This window comes from Mus musculus, chromosome 1 (assembly GCF_000001635.26).
Source record: "Mus musculus strain C57BL/6J chromosome 1, GRCm38.p6 C57BL/6J".
Classification (NCBI taxonomy): Eukaryota; Metazoa; Chordata; class Mammalia; order Rodentia; family Muridae; genus Mus; species Mus musculus.
The window spans coordinates 57,808,656-57,833,510 of NC_000067.6; the positions used below are offsets into that span (position 1 = coordinate 57,808,656).

The window sequence follows — 24,855 nt, forward strand, 5'->3', positions numbered from 1 at the left end:
AAAACAAGACCACCTAACTTCACTGTCACTGTCCTTGTGTTTTGTTTTGTTTTGCTGGAAAAAGAAAATCCTCGTAGCCCAGGTTGCCCTCTAACTTGCTGAGGATAACCTTCAACACGTGATCTCTAGCCTACTCCTCCTAAGTGCTGAGATTACCAGCATATACCCACATTCCTAACCAGTACACTAAACTTCCTAAATGATTCTCTGAAGAGAGGAAACTAATACCTACTAAATTGTAAGAATCAAAAAATTGTAAAACATAAAGTTTAAGTGTAAGCGAGATAGCAACGTGTTGTTTCATATTAGAGGAGGCTTGTTACTATATTTGACCTGTGCTACTTCGATACACTGCTAAGTCAGACAAGGTAAAAGGGAAGACATGTTTCCCTTAAGGTTGCCTTAAAGTTGCAAAAGGCGTGAGCTTTCATAATAAGACTGATCCTCTCCCCTAAAACAATGGCATTTGGAAGCATTTAGATAGAACAAAAGTAGCCATAATATTTGTAGCATGACAAACAAGTTCAGTGCCGTTGCTTTCCTTTAATCCCGCCCCCCATTAGTGGAGCACTTGACCTTCTTCCTTGTCTTTAAACCATGCCAAAGGAAATCTCTTCCAAGCATCCATTTATCATATGCCATGAACTTGCCATTAGCTGTTCTTCAGCGTGCATACAGGATTTGGGATCATGTCCCTGACTACAGCTAGGAAGCACTGAAAGAGAAGAGGTCCTGGACAAGGGTCAACCCAATGGAAGAGAGCTGGGTAAGAGTTCCAAAGATGGGGAGTCAAAGAAGCCACAAACCAATCATTATCATCACCATCACCACCACCACTATCATCATCATCATCACCACCACCATCATCATCACCACCACCATCATCTCTCAGAATGTGGAACTAGAGTCCAGACCCAGCAACACAGAAAAGTCTGGCTGGTTTGGAAGTCAAGGACCTGGGAGGAAAAAGTGCACCAAGGAGGCGAAGCCCACAGGAGAGTAGCCACTTCCATGCCCCGACTTACAGGAGAGCATGCATCCTTCTGCCTCCCCATGGGGGCCCCTCCCTGCACCCTTTCACATGCCACCCTGTCTCCCTGAAGCAGACTGCAGGACACCTGAGCTTGTACCTTCCCGTTGGAGGGAGTGAATAGCCCAGAGGCCTGACTTTGTGAGATTCCTTTGTGTTTTATGCATCCTAGGATCTGAGTTCTGCCTTTTGTTTTCTGGGTTTTTTTGTGGTTTTTTTGTTTTTAAATAGAACTGGTATTGCATACCTAAAATCACCGCCTGTTTGGCAGGTTCTGCCAGCAGGGTTTGTGATCCTAATGAGTTATTTCTTTCCCCCTCTTTTCTGGGTAAGAACAATATCCTTGCTATTCAGTCTCCAAATATAGCAAGCAGTTATGATAGAAGAATGTCCTTATGTTAGAAAAGGAGTTGGCATCCTTAGTGATATGAAATGTCCAACTTAGAAAACACGCTTAGAAGGAAAGGCTGCAGGGAGCCAGTGTTGGAGTTAGGTAGAATAGAAATGAATAAACAGAAAACTCAAAGGGAGTATGTGGTCTGATCAAACATTCTATCCTCTCTAGCTCTACAAGTGTCTGTTGATTTTTTTGCTTAAATTTCAGATGTCATTTCTATCACTTCATTAAAATGTCAAGCTGCAAATTCGTCCCGGCCTCTAATTGGGAGCCCAACTTGGATGGAGATGGTGTGGTTGATAATGTGTAATCAGGACCTGTCAGTAGTTGGGCAGGGACTTCCTGCTCTAAATGGCTTTTCAAGTGGTCCCTGGGGAGACGGTTGGGGAAGTGGTTTTACCCAAGTGTGATGACCCGAGTTCACTCCCCAGAACACAAACAGAAGCTGGAAATGGAGGCTCATGCTCCTAACCCCTGCTCTGGTGGGGCCAAGATGGAAAAATCCCTGGGGCTTGCTAGCTAGCCTGGCAAGGTGAACCAATACCATGCTCAGTGAGGTTTTTATCCCAAAAAAATAAGGTAGAGAAGTGACTGGAGAAAATATCTTGCCTCTGTGTACACATGCACATGTCTATAAGCACAGACACATACACACACAGACACACTCACACACATACGCAGAGAGAGGGGAGAAGGAGGGAGGGAGGGAGAGAGAGAGAGAGAGAGAGAGAGAGAGAGAGAGAGAGGAATGAGGGAGATTATGAGTGTGTACTGATTAGTGTACAAGAAAAGCCCTTAGCACAGAAGATGGAGGATGACATCTCCCAAAGAAAGAGCTCAATGGAATGTTCTGGAAGTCTCCCTTTACCTATGGAAAATATACTTCCATAGATGCTCCAAACCATGGAATAATGCCAAACCAAATGTATGTAGTGTCTTCCTATGAGTATAGACCCTTAATAAATTTTAATTTATAAATTATGAGAGATTATTAGCAACAGCTAATAGCAAAAGTAATCTTATTTTTTTTAAATGATTTCATTTTATTATTCTGTATGTATGGGTGTTTTGTCTGTTTGTATGTCTGCACAGCACATGCATGCAGTGAACCCAGAGATATCAGAACATGCCATCAGATCCTCTGGGACTGGAGTTATACATGGTTGTGGGCATGGGGTCAGACCCAGGTCCTTTGGAAGAGCAACCAATGCTGTTAACCTCTGAACCGTTTCGCAAGCCCAATTTTAGTGATATGCTGTAATAAGTTGTTCTCTCTCAGAACAACTTCTTGTTCTGTGCTCGCCATTCTTAGAATGTGGAGTGGCATTGTCTCTGTGCTGAAAGGAGGAGAAGATGGAGACACTGTGACCTAGCAATAGAGTCCTGTGTGAGGGTTACTGGATCACGGAGGCTGCAGTGTCCCTAGCTGATCATGGAGATCCAGGACCAGTGATTAATGACAAGGCCACATTTGCAGCATGAATACCTGGGATGACTGACATTCTCAGCCAAGGGAGCTCAGGGTGGCATAAGATCCAGACTATGATGAGTTGGTAACTGATGGAATGTTTGCTTTAAAGTTTTTGGAACATGGCTGACCAAGAGTGACCAACACTAGAGCAGGAGACTTCACCATGCATTAGTTGTAGCCAGAGTGTGTATAGAACATGTGTTCCTGGACTCCATCCCACCTATGAAACTACAGCTAATAGTCAACACCATTGTAGACCTCAGCACATCTGTGACCTTTGACAAATCTCAGTTGGTCCAAATGGTTTTCCATGCACCTCATGAAAGGTAAAATGGATGACCTGGATTCTAAAAGGCAGTTTAGCAGTATGGTCTGTTGTTGTTTTGGGTTCTTTTCTTTTTCCTTTTTTCTTCCTTTAAACCAGATTTATTGTTTTATCACAAAAGTTTTATTTCCAAGCATTCAAGCCAATGAAATAATTAAGGATATATGCAAAGATGTTGGTCACAAAGGTTGACTACAGTGCTGTTTACAAAATGCTAAAAAGGAAATTGTTTAAACAATAGCAATAGATAAAATAATTATATATACATATATCACATTTCTGACATTTATAGAAATGCTATTCAGGCACCACAGACATACAGCAGGTAAATAATGAAACGTTTGTTAGTGTACTATTGAGAAAAAAATGTTACAGAACCAAAGATGCACAGTGTAAACACACTTTAATATATGAAGGGATTTTTAGGAATAATAAGAGCTTTTAAAGTGATTCACTGGGTGGTAGATTACTGGAATTTAAAATGTTCTTTTATCTGTGCCTTGATTTAAAAAAAAAAAAAGGTGCATATGTTGTTTCTCTCCCCACCCCCACCCCCACAGCTGAGAACAGTCAGAGGCTCCTTCTGAGCTGGGTTTATTCATACATTTTATTTGTTTGTGATATTGTCTCACTGTGTTACCCTGGACAACTTGGAAATCACTGTGTAGACCAGGATGAACCTTAAACCATACCCAGCTTGAAAACATATTTTGGCCAACATGTGGACTGTGATTTTAAGAAAAGTCACTTTGCTTAGCAGAGAGTGCAGTTTTCTTGCAAATCTTCCCTGAACAAAATGAAGACCTTCAATTTATTAGTACACTTCTGGGCTCTCTTCCTATTCCCACCCTGGTCCCATTTCCACTCCCATGAAGCTACAACTCAGGGGAAACAAATTCCCTGAATTACAGATATTCATATGCTGCCAAGTGATGTAAGCACGTATGAATAAGGACTCACATTGTTTGTAGGCACTCAGACTCTCCAACTCTGAAATATTATCCCTAATCTTCTGCTTTAAAGAGAGACACTCAGAAGATATAGCTTTCCATCACTTGTTGCTTACCTTGGCTAGTTCACTTTTTTTTCCGGGAACTTCCGGGAAAGGGATGCCTAGCTGAGAACTGCTCAGTGTTTGATGGGAACGTTAGCCATTAGGCAGGAAGCAGTTGAAACCTCAGCAAAAATTCACCACCACCAGAAAATCAAAGTCCCACCAGCTGGGACCCCTGGCAACCTCTTAGATTCTTCCCTTTGTAGCAAGAAGGCCTCTGTCTGTCCCAACCCATGGACTGGGTTTAGTCAGCAAGGCAAGGCATTGGATTTTTTTCCTCATTAACCATCCTGTGACATTTTCATGGTACTGCAACTCATTTATTCCGTGCCTAAAAACACAACTTCAGAATATGGGCAATGGTAAAAAATATGGTTGCATAAAACACTGTACAAGAAAACCTATTATCTTGTGAGCTAGTTTAAAAACCAGTTCTAAAAGTTTAAATACATAAATTCAGGACGACTTCATAGAGGCAAGTCATTACAGAACTTGGGCTGGCACATTGGCCCATCCTGTCACCTCTGAAAGAACAGTGGTGGGAGAGCCTTGACCCACAAATAAACCCCATGCCGTGACACACTGTGAAGCACAAGAGATGACCCTGGTTTTCAGGTCCCGGGTTTCAAATATGGCCATTTCCAGGGTTTCTCTCAGTTCTGAAGCTGAGCGGTCCTCAGGGGTCGTTGAGCATTGCCTCTGTTACTGTGAGGGAGGGAAGAGCACTGGCTAGCGCTCTTTTGTGACTCCTCTTCCTCCCATACCCCTGCTGGCCTAACAAGCCGTTGTTTCCTTGTATACTTTTCTTCTTCCTTTTCTTGTATCACTGTGTAATTTCTGAGAAAATCTCATTTTGACAATCTCCGTATCCTCCGATGTATGATGTACCTTTGTGACTCCTGAGGAAGAAATCTTAAAGGCAGCTACTCCCATTATTCTCCAATTTGAAAAGCTCTCCCCTGGGCACTAAATGTCAATTCAGAGAATTCTGCATTTGTTATCATGTCTAACCTAGCCAATAGAAATCTAAGCCATAATTTGAAACAGAGTGATTCTTGCCTGGAGACAGTGGGCTCATAAATATATAGCTTGATTTATTCCTATAATTTAAGAAGATATTAGGATTTTAACATATTTTGGAATATTTCATTCAGTGTCTAAATTGAATATACAAGATTGGGCTGATGTGTGTGCTTGCAGATCTTGCATTTTTAATTGTAGATAGGATATTTTTTTAATTGAATAATAATTTTAACTGTAGCTGCTGTGAAATAAGTCAGGTTATTACCTCGTAAAAGATTTTACAAAACAAATACTTGTATGTTTAATTTTAATTAGTCTAATTTGTAGACTGAAATACGTCATTCCTTCTTTGTATATATGAAATATTTTCTTGTAGTAAATATTTAATTTCAATTGGGGGTTTCTACCCCACTTTTGACCATTCAGGTCTCAGATAAAAGACACACAATGTTTATATTTATGATAAGCCTTTATAGCACTAGATTTAGGTAGATATCTACCCTCTATGCTATCAGAATTTACTTCCCCATCAATAACTCCAAGTTATAATTTCCCACATTCCATCTAGGAAGCTCTCCTACCTCATGATATCTTGTCCTCTCTCCATCTTCCCTCTATCTTCTTCCTCATGATCTCCTGCCTCCAACCCCAAGCCCAGAAACCAAAAGCCCCCATCTATCTCTCTTCTACCTAGCTATAGGCTGTAGGCATCTTTATTCACCAATCAGGGATAACTTGAGATGCAAGATTACATAGGGTCACGTGAGTCTACTACAGATTCTCTTGTGCCTGGGAGCAATCAGACCTTGGAAGCCAGTATATAGCATTGCAATACATAGCAAAAGACCAAACCTTAGCAATATCTGCCTGTTCTCTGCAGTAAGTACAGAAAATTCAACCCAGACAAGTACAGAAGAAGCCACTAACTGCTTGCCCATGGCCTGTTCTTTCTGTTTTCCTGGTAGAGCAGACTTTAAGTCTGTGGAGTAAAGGTGACTAGTGGAAAGCCTGCTTGCTCTCCCCTCCCTGGCAGTCAGCAATGACCAACAAAGAATTCAGTAAACATCTTCAGTGAGAGCTGACTGGGCTATATCCTTCTTTCTTGATTCAAGAACTTGTATCAAGTTCTTTCTTGTCCCTTTCTGAGCTCTCCATTATTGTGAGATGATGGAGACAGTGTAGCTCACATTATATTCTTCATTCAAGAGAAATGATCAAGAAAGAGAAAGCTCATTTTTCTCACAACTTAAGCAGAGTCTTACATTTGCTTGTTGTCCTGATGGCCCATTTAGGGCTGCATTCAACCCATAACTGAGACATGTGAAATGAGGTGTTATTGGGTTCTCTGTGGGTCATGTAACCTACCCCAGGTCCCTGGTCTTTGGTGTCCTCACTGGGTCTCCCAAACAACACAATTACTTCTGTAACAGTGGAAGAAGGACGGATGGATGCTTTCTCAAGCCATAATACCCTCTCACCACATTTGCCAGTTTCTTGAATCATTGTAGTCACTAGAAGTATAGTTAAACTAAATGCTTGGTTTGTAAAGTTTTATAAACAATGATCTGGCCATCAGATTTGTTTACAGTAAATTAAGTGGAAAGCTGAAAGCGATACCATTAATCCAAATTAGATATCAAAATATATTTCTTTTAGCTTTCCAAAGCAATGTCTTAACAACATGTAGTAAAAATTTCCTTTCTCATTACCTTTCTCCATTGTGGCTCTCCAAGAGGATCAAATCAAAAGTTAGCAAACAAACTCTTTCAAACCCACAGCAACTGTATTTTCCAATATAGCTTGCTGATGTAGCAGAGAACATTGTTTCTGAACATAAAGTTGTATAATACATTAGAGCTAAATGAAATTTAAAACGACTTGTGATAAACCCTGAAAATGTAATGCTTTAAAATAGGAATGTCAGCAGGCTGCCTATTATGTAACGTAATACTAGCGTTCTGAGTTGAGATGGGTGAGTTACAGGAGCAATGACAAAAGTGCCGTTGTCTTCCCTCTGCTATGAGGGAGCATGTAAAGGTGATTGATTTTGAAGTGTTTGACTGCAGAGGCATGTTGGGACACATGTTCTGAAAATATTCAGGAGGCCCTCGGTTAGCTTTGGGCAAGGCAACTTCTTGCAGAAAGCATTACTGAATTTTTGGAATGCCTCCTAGCCTGTCTGCAGAAAGTCTGATCATGTTGATCCTTTAAACCACAGGGAATGTCCTTAGAGAGTGAACTAGAGAAAGAGTTTCAGGGACTGGGGCTCATCTAATTGGGCTGGGGACAGCTGAGACTGGGTGGAACATGGTGGTGAAATAGAAAGGTAGAGTGATTCCACCATGTGCACGGCCTCAGCTGGACACTGACTTGGTGTGGACCACATTACTGTGTCTCTTGCAGTTGGGCACATGGGAGACTAATGGGAAAAGGTAGTTGATGCATCCAGTTGAGTGCTGTAATCTGCCCCAAGTTTTCAGTACATGCCCATCAGTGTTGGGTCAGAGCTAATCCTTGCTGGGATTTTCATCTTACCCCTTTGTTCATTTTAGGGAGGAGTTAACACTACGTTGTGCCTTTGAAGAAGTTATGTGTGGGGTCAGCATCAATGCTGAAATGTGTTTCCTTTATGGGAGAAATGGGTTTGTGTATAGTAAGAGTTATTGAGCAAGCTCAGGATCTTGTCCCAGACTTTGGGTGCAGACTTGTCACTGTAGCCCACTTGCTACTGAAGGTCTTCAAGAGATGAGCAAAGCCTCAGGCACTTGGCACCCTGTTGACAGCCACCGATGTCCTAATCCTAGGTCTTCTGGAAAGAGTGTCTCAGCATCTCAGAGTAACAGGATCCAGTGACCATGATCCTTCAGTTACAAATGAGGCCAGGCAAGGAAAAGCAACACAGGCCGAGAGTCAAAGCGAAGTTCCCTGTGTGCGGGTCGTGAAAATGGTAAAGCTACCTGCTGGTCTCCTAATCAAGTTTTTATCCTACCACAGAAGGATATTCATTCTTTTCTGCAAATTCAAGTTGTCAGAAGCCACCTATCCCTCCTCAAAATGTCAGTATTTATGAGTTTTTCCACTGTGGTCCCCCAGTTTCTTAGGAGTGATGTCTTCATCTCTCGTGTAAGAGGATTCTGAGAGTACCTTCCACCTTAGATTGAGAGTAAGAGAAAGGTGGGGGGGGGGTACTCTTTGTTCATGCCCAGACTTTGTTCCCAGCCTTTAACTTAAAGCCCTCCCTCCACAGAGCCTCTGTATGGCTGAGCTTCAAGCCTGGTGGGGTTTTCTGGAAAATAAATCATTCTTGTCTCACCAGAGATGGAAAAGGGTGGTTGGCTAGCTGCCCTGAGCAGGGTAGATCTGATACCTTCCTAGGGTTTGGGGCAGGGGGACCACATGCTGCCTTCTCTGTATTCTTGATCCATGTGCCTGTTTCCCAAGAATGTTGGCTCAGGTCGCAGCTATTTTCAGCATATACTTTTCTAATCTTTCCTATCTAGTGGGCTCTGGAAGGAAGCAGAGCTCCCCACACGTCTTCTCACTGCAGGGAGAGCCTAAGCTGAGTGTGGATCTTTGTTTATTTGTTTGCCTGAGCCTTTATGCAATATTAAGGATCTTAGCCTTCAGCAGTACAGGGAAGGAAGTCTCAGCTCATATGGACTAGGAGTTGCCATCCGTGAAGATCATGTCAGAAGCTCGGGTACTGCCAAGAGCCTTCAGAAAAGAAAACAACAACAAAAACAATCATCTCACGTTTTGTGTTATTACCGAAAATTAACCTCACAGCATGGTTCACGATCATATTTATGAACATGTTTTGAGAATGAAGTGTACTGCAATGCAGTCCAAGGGTGAAAATCAGGGTATTTTTCCTTTGGATCCTAGCATTCACAGGTGGGAGCCACAGGCATCCCTGTGAGTGTTTGTGTTTTCAGATTCATAAGCAGCAAGGGAAAGCTGTCCTCCAAGTGTGTTCACACTGGGAACAAATGTTTGCTAAGATTTAACGTATGGGGGATGTTTGCAGTAAAAGCGTCCAAAGTAAAAAGAACGCTTTTCAAAATCCTAAGAATTAAAATTAAGTGAATTTACACGTTTTATTTTGCCAAGAACTATTTTTTTCACAAAAACATAAATACACGAGCTTGTCAGTAACTTTTCCCCAACACCTGATATATTTTTGTTAACACTGCATTAGTCCTTGTATAATTGTTACCAAAGGGATTCATCTAATACAATATTCAGAGTTGATGGTTGATTTACATAACTTTAGACTATGAAGGATGGGACAGTAAAATTTTTATATTTGCTACCCCCACAGTAGTGAGGGGTTATTGATTGAGTCTTTATTTTGAGGCAACCTCAGATCCACCTTGAACTAACATGATGAGCAAGGCAGTAACAGGGACTTCAATGTAAATCGTTCTCTCTGCCTCCTTATTCTGGAGACATTAGATTCTGGCTTTCTTACAGGTTTAGTTATAAATGCCCTGCCTCTAGGCACAGTCTTAAGAGTGTCAAAGCTCCATTTGCCATTTCAGCTCCATCATATCGACCTAATTCTGTGTTCAGCTGATGGCTACTTGCCTACTAATGAATCCTGGCCAGGCTATGTATTCTCTACAGTCTTTTTTAAAGATATATTTATTTATATTTACTTTATTTATATGAATGTTTTGCCTGTATGTATATAAATGCAACATGTGCATGTGTGGTGCCCATAGAGGCCAGAAAAGGTTGTTAGATACCCTGGAACTGGAATTACAGACAGTGGAAAATGCCAGTGTGGGTGCTAGAGACTGGCCCCACCTCCTCTGCAAGAGCTGCAGTGCTCTTATCCACTGAGTCATCTCTCCAGCCCCTCTTCAGTTGGCTTGATCACCTTCCTACCCTAAGTACTTTTCTGTGGGAACTAAAGGGGGCTGCAGGGGAAAGAGGGGGGAAGGAGAATAGCCCAAGTCTGGCCAGAGTTCCTCCTATGCTCTGGGCAGGAGGACTCAGGAGGCCTACCAGATGCTTTCCACTAGGCCACTTTCCACTAAGCCACTGACCTCACTCGACAGGGGGTGGACAACGAACGGGCAGCCCTCAATCCCCACCCCCGGAGTGACACCCTGTAGCTCCGGGGTTAAGGGAGAGAGGGCATAGGGAGAAAGGTTCCCACACAGGCGAGAGTCTGCACAGCGGGCCTTGTTGAACAGAAACAACCTATGGTTTTAGAGCTTTATTATAGAGAGGCAGGGAGAAAGAGAAAAGGTGGAAAGACAGAGAGAGACCAGCCATGGCCAAGAGGAGAGAAGTGGGAAAGGAGAGAGAGAGAAGAAAGGCTAGAGAGGAAGAGGAAGAGAGTGAGAGTAAGAAGAGTGTAAGAGAGGAGAGTGAGAGGAGAGAAGAGGGGAAAAAGAGGAGTAAGAGCAAGAGAGCAAGAAAGCGAGGTGGGGTCAAACAGCCTCTCTTATGGTATGCTGCTATCTTTACTGTTGCTAGGTAACTGGGGAGGAGTCTAGCCTGAAGGTCAGAAGCTTGGGACATTGCCTATGTGACTACTAGTCATGCTTCTCCTGTGGGGGCAGTAACTTCAGGAGCCAGAGTTCCAGGAGACATGAGAGAACTCCTCTGTCCCATGTAGGTGAATTATCACCACCGGGTCCCGGGGTTCAGACCTCAGATCGACTGGAGACCAGACTGTCTTTGTATATCCCAATCTTCCACACTTTTCCATTTCAATGTACATCTCAATTTTGTCTATATATGCTTGAACAAAAACTGGAGACTACAAATGGGGTCATGGGCCTCATCTCTTGTACATATTTCACTCTGCGACAATGTCTCCTGGCTTAGAACCAAGAGAAGCACTTGTTTCATTTGTATTTTGAGTTTGTTTTCTTGTCTGGACAAACTAATGATTTAAGAACTATAGAAAAACCTAAAATGAGCTTTGCAAGTTCTCTATAAAATAAAATATAAAGGAATTTAGGTTTAAAACCTCTGTATACCTGCAAACACTAAGAGATAAAGAGGGGGAGAGGTAAGCAGTATTTTTCTCTCTGTTCTAATCATTATCTAAGATGCCTGGCTTAACACGTCACCCACACACTGTCTATTGATCCGTCTCTCGGGCTTGTGCACAGGCATCTCATGATTTTCTTGTGTATCTCCTGCTTTTTAAAGAGCCTTTGGCTTTAAATAGTTAGACTTACTGGTAGGGACCCTCAGCGTCTTTTCCCCATGGCCCTTTCCCATCACTTTGTCATTGGAGAGGAAAGCATTCTTAATTTCTCTGTCTGTGTTGATGATAGGAACAGCCAGCTGCAGGGTCACTCGGTACTGGCAGACCTGAATTCAGAACTTGACTCCCCAGACAGTCCAGCTCCTGTTCTGAAGTCTGGCAGCAGAGAAGGTTAAAGGGTAATGAATTCCTCTAGGTAGCTATAAGACTACATTCCAAGTGGATTCACATCACAAATCCGTGTATTTGAGGGGGGATGGATAAGTGGGGGAGGGGTAGACACGTACAGATACACAAGCACAGTCATCTAAGGAGCTTTCCTGGGTGTTCTCAAAGCCATATCTAATTGCAGCTGCTAGCAAGAGGCTCTCCATGCAGTGTACGGTTCTTTAGAGCTTGGAGCATTCTTGTTCCAAGGATGCCCTTCCCACTCTGCTCAGCACTACTGTACAATTACAGCTGGCCCATGTCAGCGTCCTTCCTGATCAAAGTACAGATGATGTTTTCCAAATATCTCGATTCCAGACTTTTCAACCTAAGGGAGCAAAGGAATGAGGATGGAAAAGTCTAGCCTGGAAACCACATCAGAGGACGGGTGTGGAAAAGGAAACTTGGCCCCGTTTAAACCTTGCTTAAAGCAGCAAAATTGCTCCATTGAAATGTAGGGTCTTGATTGCACAGCTCAGAAGGAGGCCCCCTGTCTATGCTCCAATAGATGATTTTGGTGAATCTTAAAGGCAATGCCATTGCTGTCTGCTAATCAAGGGCCAGAACCAGCCCACACACATCTGTCTCTCTCTCTCTCTCTCTCTCTCTCTCTCTCTCTCTCTCTCTCTCTCATGTTGCTTGTTGTGAAAAAGGGAAAAAAAAAACTCAGAAAAAAAAGAAAAAAAAACCCTCAGCTTTTTAAATGAAGTCACTACCACTATTGCAGAAAACAAGAACAAATGGAGGTGTGTCCCAGATAGTCTCATTCCCTATAAACCCGTTTCTATCTTCCTCCCACAGTAGATGTGATGACCTCCCCCGTAATTTTTAGACTTTAAAATATAACCATGTTTGCCTTGCAATATCACCTCTTAAAGGAAAAAATCTGTCTCCATTTAGCTTATTCCCTGAAGTAAATGGGACAGGGATGGAGAAGTGGGCCTACTGGTGTTTGCCATTCAGACCAGCTCCCATTGTCCTTGAGAACGAAATATACAATTAACTGTATTGAACAATGACTATTGTACGTACTGAATAATAGTTCTAAAATAGAAATAGTCACTATTATTGAGGGGAATTTGCCTTTGTAAGGGACACATTTCACAAGGCCTGTGGTGAAGATACTCAGTCCATAATCTCATATCCTGCCCATAGTAAGTACACTTTCTGGATGTCAGTACAGGCTTAAATGAAATTAAACATTTACCTAGGGAGTTTGTTTTGAAAGCAGTTGCTTCAGAAAGGCATTTTGGAGCTGACCTAAGCTTAACTAATCATATACAATTATTTGCCTATGTCCATAATTTTGACAGTGTGACTCATTAGCTCAGACCTTGCTTTCCACCCCATTGAAGGAACAGATGCGTTGGCTAAAGCCAATCGTTTCTGTGCAAATTCTGTTCTCAGTGGGAAAGTATGTTGGGGATGCTTGCTTTTGTACAATGGGATGACTTCGGCCTTTGCCTCCAATTCTTGACGGATAATTACAATCACTGGTAAAGAACTGGGAGATGGTTCACTTACTGACTTCACGCTTGGGCCTCACAAGCCCCCACCGGACCTGAGACTGATTACTGCAACAAGTAACGAGGGTTCTTGTTACTCTGCTGCCCTCGCCTTTGGATGACAGTTTGTAGGAAATACACATAGCTTTTGCTTCTGACTGCGTTTTTAAAGTACTTTCTGGGTATGCACAGGAAAATACTTTCAATTCAAGAGAAAAACAGCCATGAGTGTGTTCCTTCTTTGCATGTAACTGAACAAACCAGCTCCCAGCAACAAAGGCGCACCTTTGACGTCTTGCCGGGGTTGTGTTTCGTAGCTAAACATGACATTTAGGAAATGTCAGCTGTGAATGACTTTTTAAAGAATGATTGTAAAGTCTGGTTGGATATTCCTACAATTTCAGACTTACAAGAATTTGACAAACAAGTTTCCCGTTGACATAATAAAAGGCTGCCCCTCCTCCCTCTCAGTGCTGGTAACCCTTTCATCTTTCTTGCTTCCCTTTCCACATCTCCCAGTGGCAGCCCTCCACCATCAGCCCTTGAGCTCTGCTATGCAGACTCTGGTGGGGAAAGTCAGCATTTCTTGTAAATAGCTATGGGAAGTAGACATCGTTAAAGGGTGGCCTCCGGTATAGGTCCTAGGTAAGAGCAGGTATGGACTGCCAGGGTCTCTTTTCCTAACATGTTGTAATTCTTTTGGACTTAAAAATAACTTTCTATAAAAACCAGGTGTTCATGAAAGAGAAAAAGAAAAAAATTCCCCTGTCATTGAGGTGTTCATATTCATTGGGTCATGCTAATGACCACACCTACACACACACACAGACACATGCCTGACCACATATCAGTACATAGGTTCAGCAATTTATATGTTCATTGTTTATAAAATATTTTCCATGGGTGTTTGTTGTTTGTTGTTACTTTACAAATGATGAAAACGGTGCTCAGAGAACATGATATATGCCAGTTGCTAAAAGCAAGCCTGGAAGCTCCAGCTTTAAATCCTGAACTGTGGCCTGCTTCCGTGCACTGCATTGTGCAGCCATTGTGCCTCTTTAAACATAGAAGCAAACACACTTGCATATGACTGGCAAACAGAATATAACTCAGGGAATCTCAAGCCATGTCCAGCTTTAGTGGTCGGCAATCTTACAAGATCCTTGTATATGAAAGGTTGGGAATTAGACGAGTGTTGGGCAGAGTTCTTCCTTTATTTCCAGTTCTTTAGACTGAGATTGTTGTATGAACCTATACAACACACTAAAACTTGTCTATTAGACTTCCCACCGTAGGGCTGGGGAGACGGCTCAGTGGTTAAGAGTACAAGCACAGGGAGCTGGAGTTGAGTCCCAGGCACCCACTCAAAAGCCAAACATAGTTGTCAGTGCCTGTGAATCCATCATGGGGGGAGGGCGGTGTTAGGATGACTGGCACCGGTGGATGCTGGGAGCTTCCTGGCCTGCTAGCCTAGCCAAACCACTAAGCTTCAGGGGTTAGGACACTGACTCAAGGGAATGAGCTGGAGAATGGCAGAGGAGGATACACAACGCTCCTTTCTGATCTCTGCATGTGTGTGCATTGGAATGCTACCCCCACACCCCACACATGAGGACACACATTGACTGCACACATGTATCACACACACACACACACACACACACACGAGTGTTCCTATATTATATTCCTATTTACAGACTGACTTAAGCCCACACTAACAGGGTATTTATGCCTGTGATTTTGAATGACTCACCCAGTTTTTTTTCTTGGTAAGCGAGCATTTCTTATCTATGATGTTTTATTAGAATTCCATACCAGAAAGCGAAGCTCATTAAATATCTTCACGTGGCAGCCTTTCTGATGAGGGTCTAGGTAGCATAGTTCTGAAAGTGATAGCATGCAGCCAAGCCCACTGCACACACGCATTGCGTAGGTCTGTTTAAGGAGTAGTGATGGCATCACACACTGCCCTGAAGACGAGAGAGCAATGGCAACATCAAAGCGGATGAAGAAGCACCATAGCCTGAGACAGAAAATCCTCACATCACTTTCCATAAACCCAGAAGTAAAAATGGTTGCCAAAAAAAAAACGGTGTTAAGAATTACACGTTTTTAGCTTAGAAAGAGGGAAAAAAATAAATGATCACTAACATTACCTTTTTTCCCTCCCAAAGTATAGAAACGGTTTCCATTCTCTGAGGCTATGATGCCATGCTCTGAATGAGATGAAGTGAGGGAAATGGAATTATACAAGTGAATGATAAATTTGTTATCAACTGACTTAATAGAGATAAAAATCTGAAGACCTCTTGATAAAGAACTTGCAGAGCCTTAATAATCGTGAAATTGTCATCGTCTAGGATGTAGAAGAACTTTGTTATGATAAAAAAAAAACTGTTGCATCGTGCCCACCTTCACAGATGCCTAACTTCATGAGTTTCATCTTCAGTTTGGGTTGGGCTTCTCTCAGCCATGTACTTATCCGTCTGATCCGCCTCTCGGGAGAGACCACTGCAGCCCAAATGGCCCTTCTTCACACTAGCAATAGGACCGAGATGTGGGTTCTGCTGCAGTCTGTCACATGCCTGGCTGGCTAAGAGAACTGTTGAGAAGTAAGGCCACACCCACCATCATGAAAAGCTGTCCTGACACATGGGCACTGGCAGGAGTTTGGAGGGTCAGGCCCGAAGCTCTGCCTCTCCCTGTCTTTGGAGACAAGCAGGAGTTACAAAGACCAATGATTTCTGCCTTTACGGGGGGGTGGGGGGGATACATAGTGAAAAGAAAGCAATTATTCACATCATGTGCTTTTTGTTATTCTTGTCAAATGCCCATTTTCCTTAGTTGAAACAAGATTTGAAAAGACAACCCAGGATCAAATTCCCCTCTCCACGATTCAGCTCTCCCTAGTTAGGCGTCAAAACACAGTGGTATTTTATGTGGCAAGAACAAGAAAAGCTATTCTCATTTCACATCGACTGAATATAGCAACTAGGTTTAGATCAGTTTTCATATAAGTAGACCATCTGAATACTCTCTGTGAAACGTCTCTGGGGCTTGAAGTCTCCGCGGTTACTTTAGAGCATGGGTGGACGTCTCCTGGTATTTTGGAGATGTCATCCTGAAGGATGACAAACAAGGTCAATCCGTTTGTAGCTGAAGGCACCAAAACGCAGTTGCTTAACCGCTGACACAGAAACAACCCTGCCCTCACGTGGAGCAGTGTTGCTGTCAGTTGCCAAGCACTCCGGTGACACTGGTGTCCTGAGAGCCTCACAAAGCCCACTAAGCGAGTGAGCAGTGTGGTCTGGATTAAATCAGATCTGCCTCCAAGTGAAGCGGTGGCGATAGCCAGCAGGCCAGACGGCAGGTGTATTTTCTGCAGAACTCTATTTGGAAAGTAAGCTTTGGTCAGATGGAGACCATTTGCAGAGTAAGTCGCTGAAGAATCTAGCACACAGCATCTGAAAACTAACGTGTACAGGCACAGGCCCATTGTGTGACTGCACAATCGGGCTCTCAATGGGAAGGCCTGGGTCTCCTTAGCTGCAGCACACTTATGACCTAATGTTCTCAGTCCAGCTCAGCATTACCCAGTCAGGTTACCCCACAGATAAACCTCAAGCCAGAAAGTACTATGAAGGTCACATACAGGAACAAATCTGACTGAACTGACTCACAAATTTCCTCCTGGTCTTTATCTGGTGGGTGATTAGAATATTTGCTTACACTCAGAAACCCAGCACACAGTCAGTCATAGCACGCACACAAAGGGAATGGCCCTCCCACCCCCGCTTTCTAGGCAGAACAGCAAACCTTGAGAATGCGCCCCATCTCCTGTATTAAAGGCTTGATCTGTGGAAGGCAGGGCAAACTCGAAGCTTTTAAATAGGGACAAAGAAACATCAGCTCATACTGAGATTACTTGTCATAGAAAACCAGGATAAACACTTCCAGAACTCACTTTGGTTGGGGTTTTAGCCAAGGGTAGGATCATCTGGCATCTGAGACAGCCTCTGCCTTCATCCTTGGCTGGCTAGCAAACCCTTGTTGGGTCCGCTAGTGGATTCCCACGTCCACACTTTCTTCTTCACTTGATGCTTTATCTAGTAGGCTTCTGAGCCACGCTAATCAAACCAAACCTTTCTCTCCACAATGCGTATTGATTTCCATCTGATCTTTATAAAATATTGACCTGATTTTGCTTTTAACTTTAAATGTCCAGTGAATCCCTATTGTCCTAGAGCAAAACCAACCTGAGATTTCTCTGTTTCAGTTTCGCTCTACAGGATGAAACCAAATTCCGCTCTCTTCCAGTCACTGACTTTGTTGCCTGCTGTTCTCCAGCACGTTGGTGGCCATGGCAGTGATGGAAGCCAGGCTCTATCCCATCTCTGTCCATAGGTCTGCTCTTGAACAAGGTGTTTCGGAATGAGTCTCCCCTGGAATGTCCTCCCCCTTTCCTTCTGTCTCTGTAATCCCCGCCCATTCAGCTGCTACTGACTGTTGCACACTCTAGTTCAGACAGTGCATCTGCCACTCAAGTGCAAGCTGCTTGGCAGTGCGCAGGGACGGGCTCAAGGCATGGCACGGCCTGATGCCACTTCAGTGCCTCTCTGGACTATTCTAATCCTCAGAAGTTCCTCGCTCAGCTTCTGCAGCACATTTATAGTCTGGACCAGTGGCCTCCAGGATAAGTGTACGAAAATCAGTGGGCTGCCATAAGAATACACCAGCACGTACACTGGCGCTTTTCAATTTCTATTTGAATAATCCTATAAAGTATAAGACATGTTCATACTGAAATATGTATTTGACATTTATAAATAACATGTACATAGTGGGCCCTCCATTCTGTGGGTTTAACCAACTGTGGATCAAAAATAACCAGGAAAAAAAGCCTGCTGAAATTGTATACATTTCTTTTTCTTTTGGTCTTATTCTTCAAATAATACAGTGTAATAATTTTCTACATAGCATTTATGTTTGTTATGTGGTTTAGCTAATCTAGATGATTTAATGTATATCAAAAACTCAATATCTTATATGCAAATACCAAATTATTTTATATAAGGAACTTGAGAATTCATAGATTTTGGTATCCTGGGATGACTAACTCACTGATACTGAATCACTGGAACATACTGAATCATTCTCTCTCTCTCTCTCTCTCTCTCTCTCTCTCTCTCTCTCTCTCTCTCTCTTGTGTGTGTGTGTGTGTGTGTGTGTGTGTGTGTGTATGTATTCCATGTGCAATCACTATAATTAGTGGAGTGAATGGTCAAAAACTGCAGAGCCTCAATGTCAGAACAATTTCATTGGAGTTTCAGGGAGTCTCACGCCATCCATGAATGAGAAATTATTTAGCGATGTCCACACAGTGCTGCAATGGAGAAAGCAGGCGAGAGGAGACCGGAGTCCCAGTTTTGTGCCTGGCAGATGCTTTACTAGAAGAAGTGGTTTCAGAGCAGGGTGGTCCTAAAGTCCCTGCCCAGAGGGAGGCATAAGCAACCTCTATCCCTCCCCCGAAGCCCTAACAATAAACCAAGGCATGAATCTACCTAAGTTCTTCCAGGGGAACCGATGATGAATCTACCTAAACTCTGTCAGGGGAACCGATGAGTTTATTGAATGAAATTCCTTACAAAGCATAGGTGAGGGGTTATGACAGGAGTGTAGGTGCACCTCCCCTGAAAGGCCACACCTACAGAACCCATCAGGGATGATGGCTTCCCATATCCCTGATGTGGGAGCACATGAATGTAGTTTCCTTCCAAGTCTTCTGCAGTCTATATACTGTAGCCATTCCCCCAGGCCCTGTGCTGTTAAGGGTTAAGGGCAACCAGATGTGAACAGTTAGCAAGCTCAGGTGAGATATTCTCTTACGAGGTAGTTCTGCTTCATCAAAAAACCGACTCTCTAAGACGGTGGTGGTTGCTTAGTTTAGAGAACAGTCATACACAACATGGGGACAGGAAGATTTGCAAAGACTTTATTTACCCTTGCACTGGGCAGATGAGTCGTGGACACAGAGGCCAATCACACTCCCTTTCTACTTCTTTGTCCCTGAGCAGGTTCAGAACCAGTACCCCGCCCCCCCCCCCCAAACTACTTTAAGGCCAAGAACAAGTGAGACAGGCTCTGGCTCAGGCTTTGCTGTCAAAATAAGAGGTGATTTAGTGGAGCGTGTCCAGTTTATCTTTTCAAACACACCTATGAATTAAGCAGGAGCAATTGGTAGCTGGAGCTCAGCAGTGCCCCAGCGATGTGCTTTCTTTCTTAGTAAGTAATCCTGTTCTGCTTAGCTTTTATTGCATTCAAATATATTTGCCCCAAACAAATGACACTATTTCTCTTCTCAAAAGAACTAATAAAATGTACAAAACCCGGGGTTCGAACCAACAGACTTGTGGTCAGTGACGATCTATCCATTCTGAAGCCTGAGACTCCTGCTATTTGATGCCCCCCTGGTGGTGGTGGTGGTGGTGGTGGTGTGTGTGTGTGTGTGTGTGTGTGTGTGTGTGTGTGTGTGTGTGTGTGTACAGGCACATGAGCACAGGTATGCATGCCCGTGAACACCCCTGTCTATATGTATGCCTGTCTTTAACAGGGCATAACTGCTAATCATTATTTGAACACACATTCTGAAGACCCTCCCTAGCTCCATTCCCTACCCTATTCCTGCCCATGTATATACATCTAGACACAAATATGTACCTACTGTCTCCACCATTGCACTCTGCAGACTCTGGCACGGTGTAGAATGGACATGGTCACATGAAACAAAATGCAGAGAAACAGAACCCTTGTTTCTAGTTGCTGGTAAGCAAAAGCAGATGCATTGGGGGGAGAGGAACTGGGATAAGAGAAGGAGGGTGACAGGGTGGGAGAACATTTTAAAACAAGAAGCCCAAGCCCCTACATGAAAAAGCTTTCCTAAGGCCACCTGCCCTCTCAGGGAAGAGCTCTACTGTTGTGGAAAATGAAAATCTATCCAGTTAAAAATATCTGCAGAGGACTCAATAGCTGAAGTGATGGAGTATGGGGTCAGAGAACTTACTCCGTGTTACACTAGTTCCTTTCCACTGTGGAAGAGATGGTTCACCACCACACTTTGTAGGGAGTAGGAATACTCACTTCATAACCCAGCAAGCCAGTCCTCTGCCATCACATGATGTTTGGGGATATGCATTTCTCTGTATTGTCTCTGATTTTCACACCCTGCTTTCGTGGTGGAAATTAAATACAGGGATTACTTGATGTTTTCCCTGGGTCTCTGTGTGTTTATCCCAAAGATTTAGCTTTTCAAAAGACTCTAATGGTAATTCAAAAATCAGTACCTTGCCTCTCCATATAATCTCTTTAGAGTGTCTGGATGTGTATATACAGACATTCAGGGCATCCAGCCTTGTCCAGAGACTCGTGAATGCTGGAAATCCAAGGAAGCTGGTGTGGGAAATTTTGGAGTTAAATATTGCTTGGGATATTGATTTTGGTTTCTGTAACAAAAGATCAGAGAAACAGAAACCTTGGTCTGAAAACAAGTGAGCCGGTCTCTCTATAGTGTAATAGGCCAGGCGCTGATGGGGAGAGCCCCATGGCGATTGTGGCTCAGACTTATAGTTTTGTCAGCTGCTAACCTCACTTTCTGGCTTCCATTTCAAAACCTTGCCTAATATCACTGCAGGGGAAGACCTAAAGGAAGTGGGATGCCCTTCTAAAGGTGCCCAGAACCCTGCAGATCACTTCAGCTCATGTTCCCTTGGCCATCACATGCTGCCTGCCCTGTGGGATCGCATGGGGACTGGGAACTATGGTTTTGTCCTGGGTAATGCCTTCTATTTGTTGATAAGCCAAACCAGATTCTATTCCAGGGAGAAGAAGAAAGAGGGATAGAGCGAGTAGGAATTGAGGAGGAAAGAAGACATTGGAAGCCTGGGTCTCTGCACAGAAGGCAAGAATAAATATTGGGACAACCGGTCACTCTGCTTGCAGCTTTGCTGGGCTGGGCAATGAAACATGTTTTGACCGCAAGTTCAGTGAAGGGACTTAAAAACAGAACCCAGATGCCTTAGGATCTAAAGTAGGCATTACAAATGTGTGTGTCTCAGGTCTCTACACTTGTGACAAGATAACATCTTTTCCCATTTAAAAAAAAAAAGATCTGAGGAGCTAGGTTCGTCCACCTGCAAAGTGCTTGAGTGTAAGAGTAAGGATCAGAGTTCAAGCCCCAGCTCCCCACATGTGAAAACCCAGTCAAGGCAGTGTAAGTTTATAATCCTAGTGATGAGATGGAGACCGAGATGGGATTCCTGAGGCTTACTGGCCAGCCAGCCTAGCTAATTAGTGAGCCCCAGGTCCCACCAAAAGACCCTGTGTGGGCCTAGATTTTCAAAACCTACTTTTAATAAAGATTCTTAAATGCTTTAACCTCTGTTCTGGCCCACCACCCACCAGAAAGGTTATTAGGGTATAGGAGTAGTGGACCTGTTGAGAGATAGTTCCTTGAAGCAAATCCAATTTGCGTTGTCAGGATATATTCCAGTAGACCAGTTCAGTAGTGTCAGGATAGAAAACATGTCAGCAGCAGTGCCATGATCCAGGAGAAACAGCTAGGCCTCCGCACAAGTCAGCAGGAGCAACCAGAACCAGCAGGGATGCCTTGGCTGTGACTCACTCAGCGAAGACGAAGCATTGAGAGCTAGCTATGCAAGCCCCCATCACAGTCCATTGAGTCTATTTATAGTCCCTCCAAACATCACATGTCCTGCCGTGGGTCTTTCCTCAGCCAAACACAATGTGAGTCTGTCTTAGCAAAACTCCACATGACTCTGTATCAGCTGACATCGCTCTGCCAATTGGCCCAAGTCTGCAGAAGTGGTAAGAAGCTGCCAGAACACCACCAGAAGTTTTTGGGTGTGTTTCTTTCTGTGAAGTCACGACAAAAGATGACCATTAGGGAATGGCAAGGCGTAGCAATGCCACCCAGCATGTTCACCTTCTTAACATCATGCGTCCGTTCACCTGTGTTTGCTTGAGCAAAACATCCTTTCCCCTGTGTTTGCTTCAGGAAAACACTCCTTCGCATGTCTGCCCCACCAAAACATTATTTGGCACAACTGACATTTTCCAAAGAGCACATAGGTTTCCACTTCAACCCTGTCTTGAATCAAGAAACAAATAATTTAGAGGGAAAAAAAAAAGAAGAAACAAAAAAAGGATGGCTCCTGAGAAATGACCCCTGAGGTTGCTGTCCACATTGGCACATAAGTGTTCGAATGTGCACACACAGGGGTAGGGAGGGGCAGGAGGATACCCTCAGGTACCTATTGCTACTATACAGTCAAATAAAAATAGAGTTTCCAGGTGACATTTTGAGACTCACTAAGTTCTGTTTAAAACTAAGGTCCCATCTTCATGTGTGATTCCAGGCCACACTAACCTTGCTGCCCCTTGACCCATACATACCCTCCTCTGAGTCTAGGCTCCACTTCCACGAAAGGGACAGTAAACAGACTTGAGGCTCATCATGATCACAAGTAAGCTTTCAGTGCCGATGAATGAAAAACTTGTGGTTAAAAAAAAGTGTGCTACTGCTTCTCACACCATATTGTGAATTGTGCATCTCTTTAAGGAATTGTCTGCTCCAGGAAAATAACCATAAAAAGACCCTCTGCTTCCTCCAGTGCTGTAGAAGCCCCATCTGGGGCCTGTGTGTGTTTACTTGATTAACCAAGCGCTATTCCTCATTAATGTCTACATTCATTGTCTTCAGTAATTTTTCTGCTTCTCATCTCACCCAGACAAGACCAACCTGGATTTTGACAGTCAGGTTGATTTTTATCTGTTTAAGCTGCTGGAAGCAAAAATCTGATTTTGCCCCTTACTTTGGTTATTAGGAAAAGCAATAAAATCAGGATGTAATTGGATCAAGGATATCTATGATTTTAGCTAGGAACAAGTTAATATATAGATCCACCTTCATACAGGATTAATTTCAGAATCTAAGAAGTATTAAAAGTTACATGTACAAGTGTGATTCTGAGCTGGCCATTTACTTGATGAACAAATGCTAGTATTTTGAGCACTGTGGAAATAATCTAATAGTGGCTGCTGGCAGGAGTTGAGTGGTTAATACAGACCTTTTCTTCCCTAGGTCCCGTGGTCAGAGCTGCAAGCCCTGGTTTGTCCCGCTGCAACTACATGGCTGGAACACAGGAAACCGGCGCTTCGGCAAGCAAGTAAATAATCTCCGCTCACTTTGGTGTGCCGTTCCATTCAGATAGATTATGTGTAATGAACAGGAGTGGTGCTGTCCCCAAGGAAATAAAAACTGGTAGGGAATAGAAAAATCAGCCATTGTCATTAAGGTTGGAGAGAGGCAGTCGGAGATGCAGTGTGATGGGTTTGAAAGGGAGAAGAGAGGTGGAGTCATAGGCTAAGGGCAGTAGCAGGGAGAGGCTTGAACACGCGAAAGCTATGGTTCCTTAGGAAGGAACTGTGAGCTTCTGGATGTTTCAACTGAGAGGTGTTTTACACCAAGTTTATCCCGATTTGTGACAGCTTCCCTAGGGAATGTACATCCCCAGTTCTCTGTCCTGCTCTGTGCAACCAGACTGAGTCATGTCTCCAGTGTGTTGTGGACACTGGGTAGAGTAGCTCACAGAAGTGCTAGAGGAGAGAGCGGGGTGTTCCTATGTGCAGAGTCTGAGCATGAGCACACGTCGGGGTGGCTGGTGGTGTCAGTGCTCTAGTTAGGTCTTATATTGGCCTTGACACTTCAGAGGAACTTTGCAGATCTCTTCTCAGATCTCTCCATGTTCTGTTGATTTTGTAATTTCCAGAATACATTTTTCTGGAAAGTTCTTTGCAACATCTCCCATGTACTTTTGTAAATGTGTTCGCAAAGCAATTGTCCTTTCCCATTTGGAGAAGTTTCTGGCAATGTGTTGGGGTGTATGGAGAGGTTGTGGACGGATGCAGCAGAGGTGTGAAGAATTCGTCTGTAAGGACCCAGGTAGGGGAGCAAAGTTTCCAGGGGAGGCTGCCCTTTCAGAGCAGGAGTTACTAAGCCAAGACCTGGCTGGCTAGGAAGAATAAACTGTGAATTTTTCTCTTAAATAATGGGAAATTCTTGTAACTCAGAGAGTCTCCGAAAAGGAAAATGATTCACAGCCTTAAATCCATTGACTTACCTGTTGCCATGGTGTCTTTGGAGCACAACCTGGGGCAAATGAGCTGAAGGTCACAGAACTGTCTCTGCTGAGTCACATTTATACAACTTTGTACCATCAGAAAAAGAAGCCAGCACTACAGGCTCTCTGCTGCCCTAGTGCTAATACTGTGTGAGTTTACATGCCATCTTCTAATCTTTGAAGCAATGTGAGACAGTGGGAGATAGGACTTCCCTTATCTGCAGCCAATAAGGGCTCGTGGAAGGTGGTACCACTGCAGGCCAGGCTGGAGCAGCAGTCCAGCAGTGTGCGGAGTTGCTGCTGATCAACAGCCTGTGCAGGACCTTCCAGTCCAAAGAACAGTCCTCCATACACTGGACTCTCTGAGCTAAGAAATGTCCAGACTAATAGAGTTTTGATATAGGTGCTAATGGGAAACA

General features: G+C 43.5%; 1 protein-coding gene across 12 annotated transcripts in view; it reads left to right on the forward strand.

The window, feature by feature from the left end:
• Positions 1-24,855, forward strand: part of Spats2l (spermatogenesis associated, serine-rich 2-like) — a 174,297-nt gene that overhangs the window by 34,554 nt on the left and 114,888 nt on the right. For 10 of the 12 annotated variants that reach the window (XM_017322123.2, XM_006496210.4, XM_006496217.4 and 7 more), the window contains exon 3: positions 23,398-23,482. The exons of 1 other annotated variant lie outside the window; for it this stretch is intronic. In XM_017322123.2, the coding sequence (XP_017177612.1) occupies positions 23,445-23,482 (38 nt within the window). In that variant the 5' untranslated portion in view covers positions 23,398-23,444. The remainder of the gene's footprint in view (positions 1-23,397; positions 23,483-24,855) is intronic. One more of the 12 variants, NM_001368787.1, reaches the window with a different exon arrangement.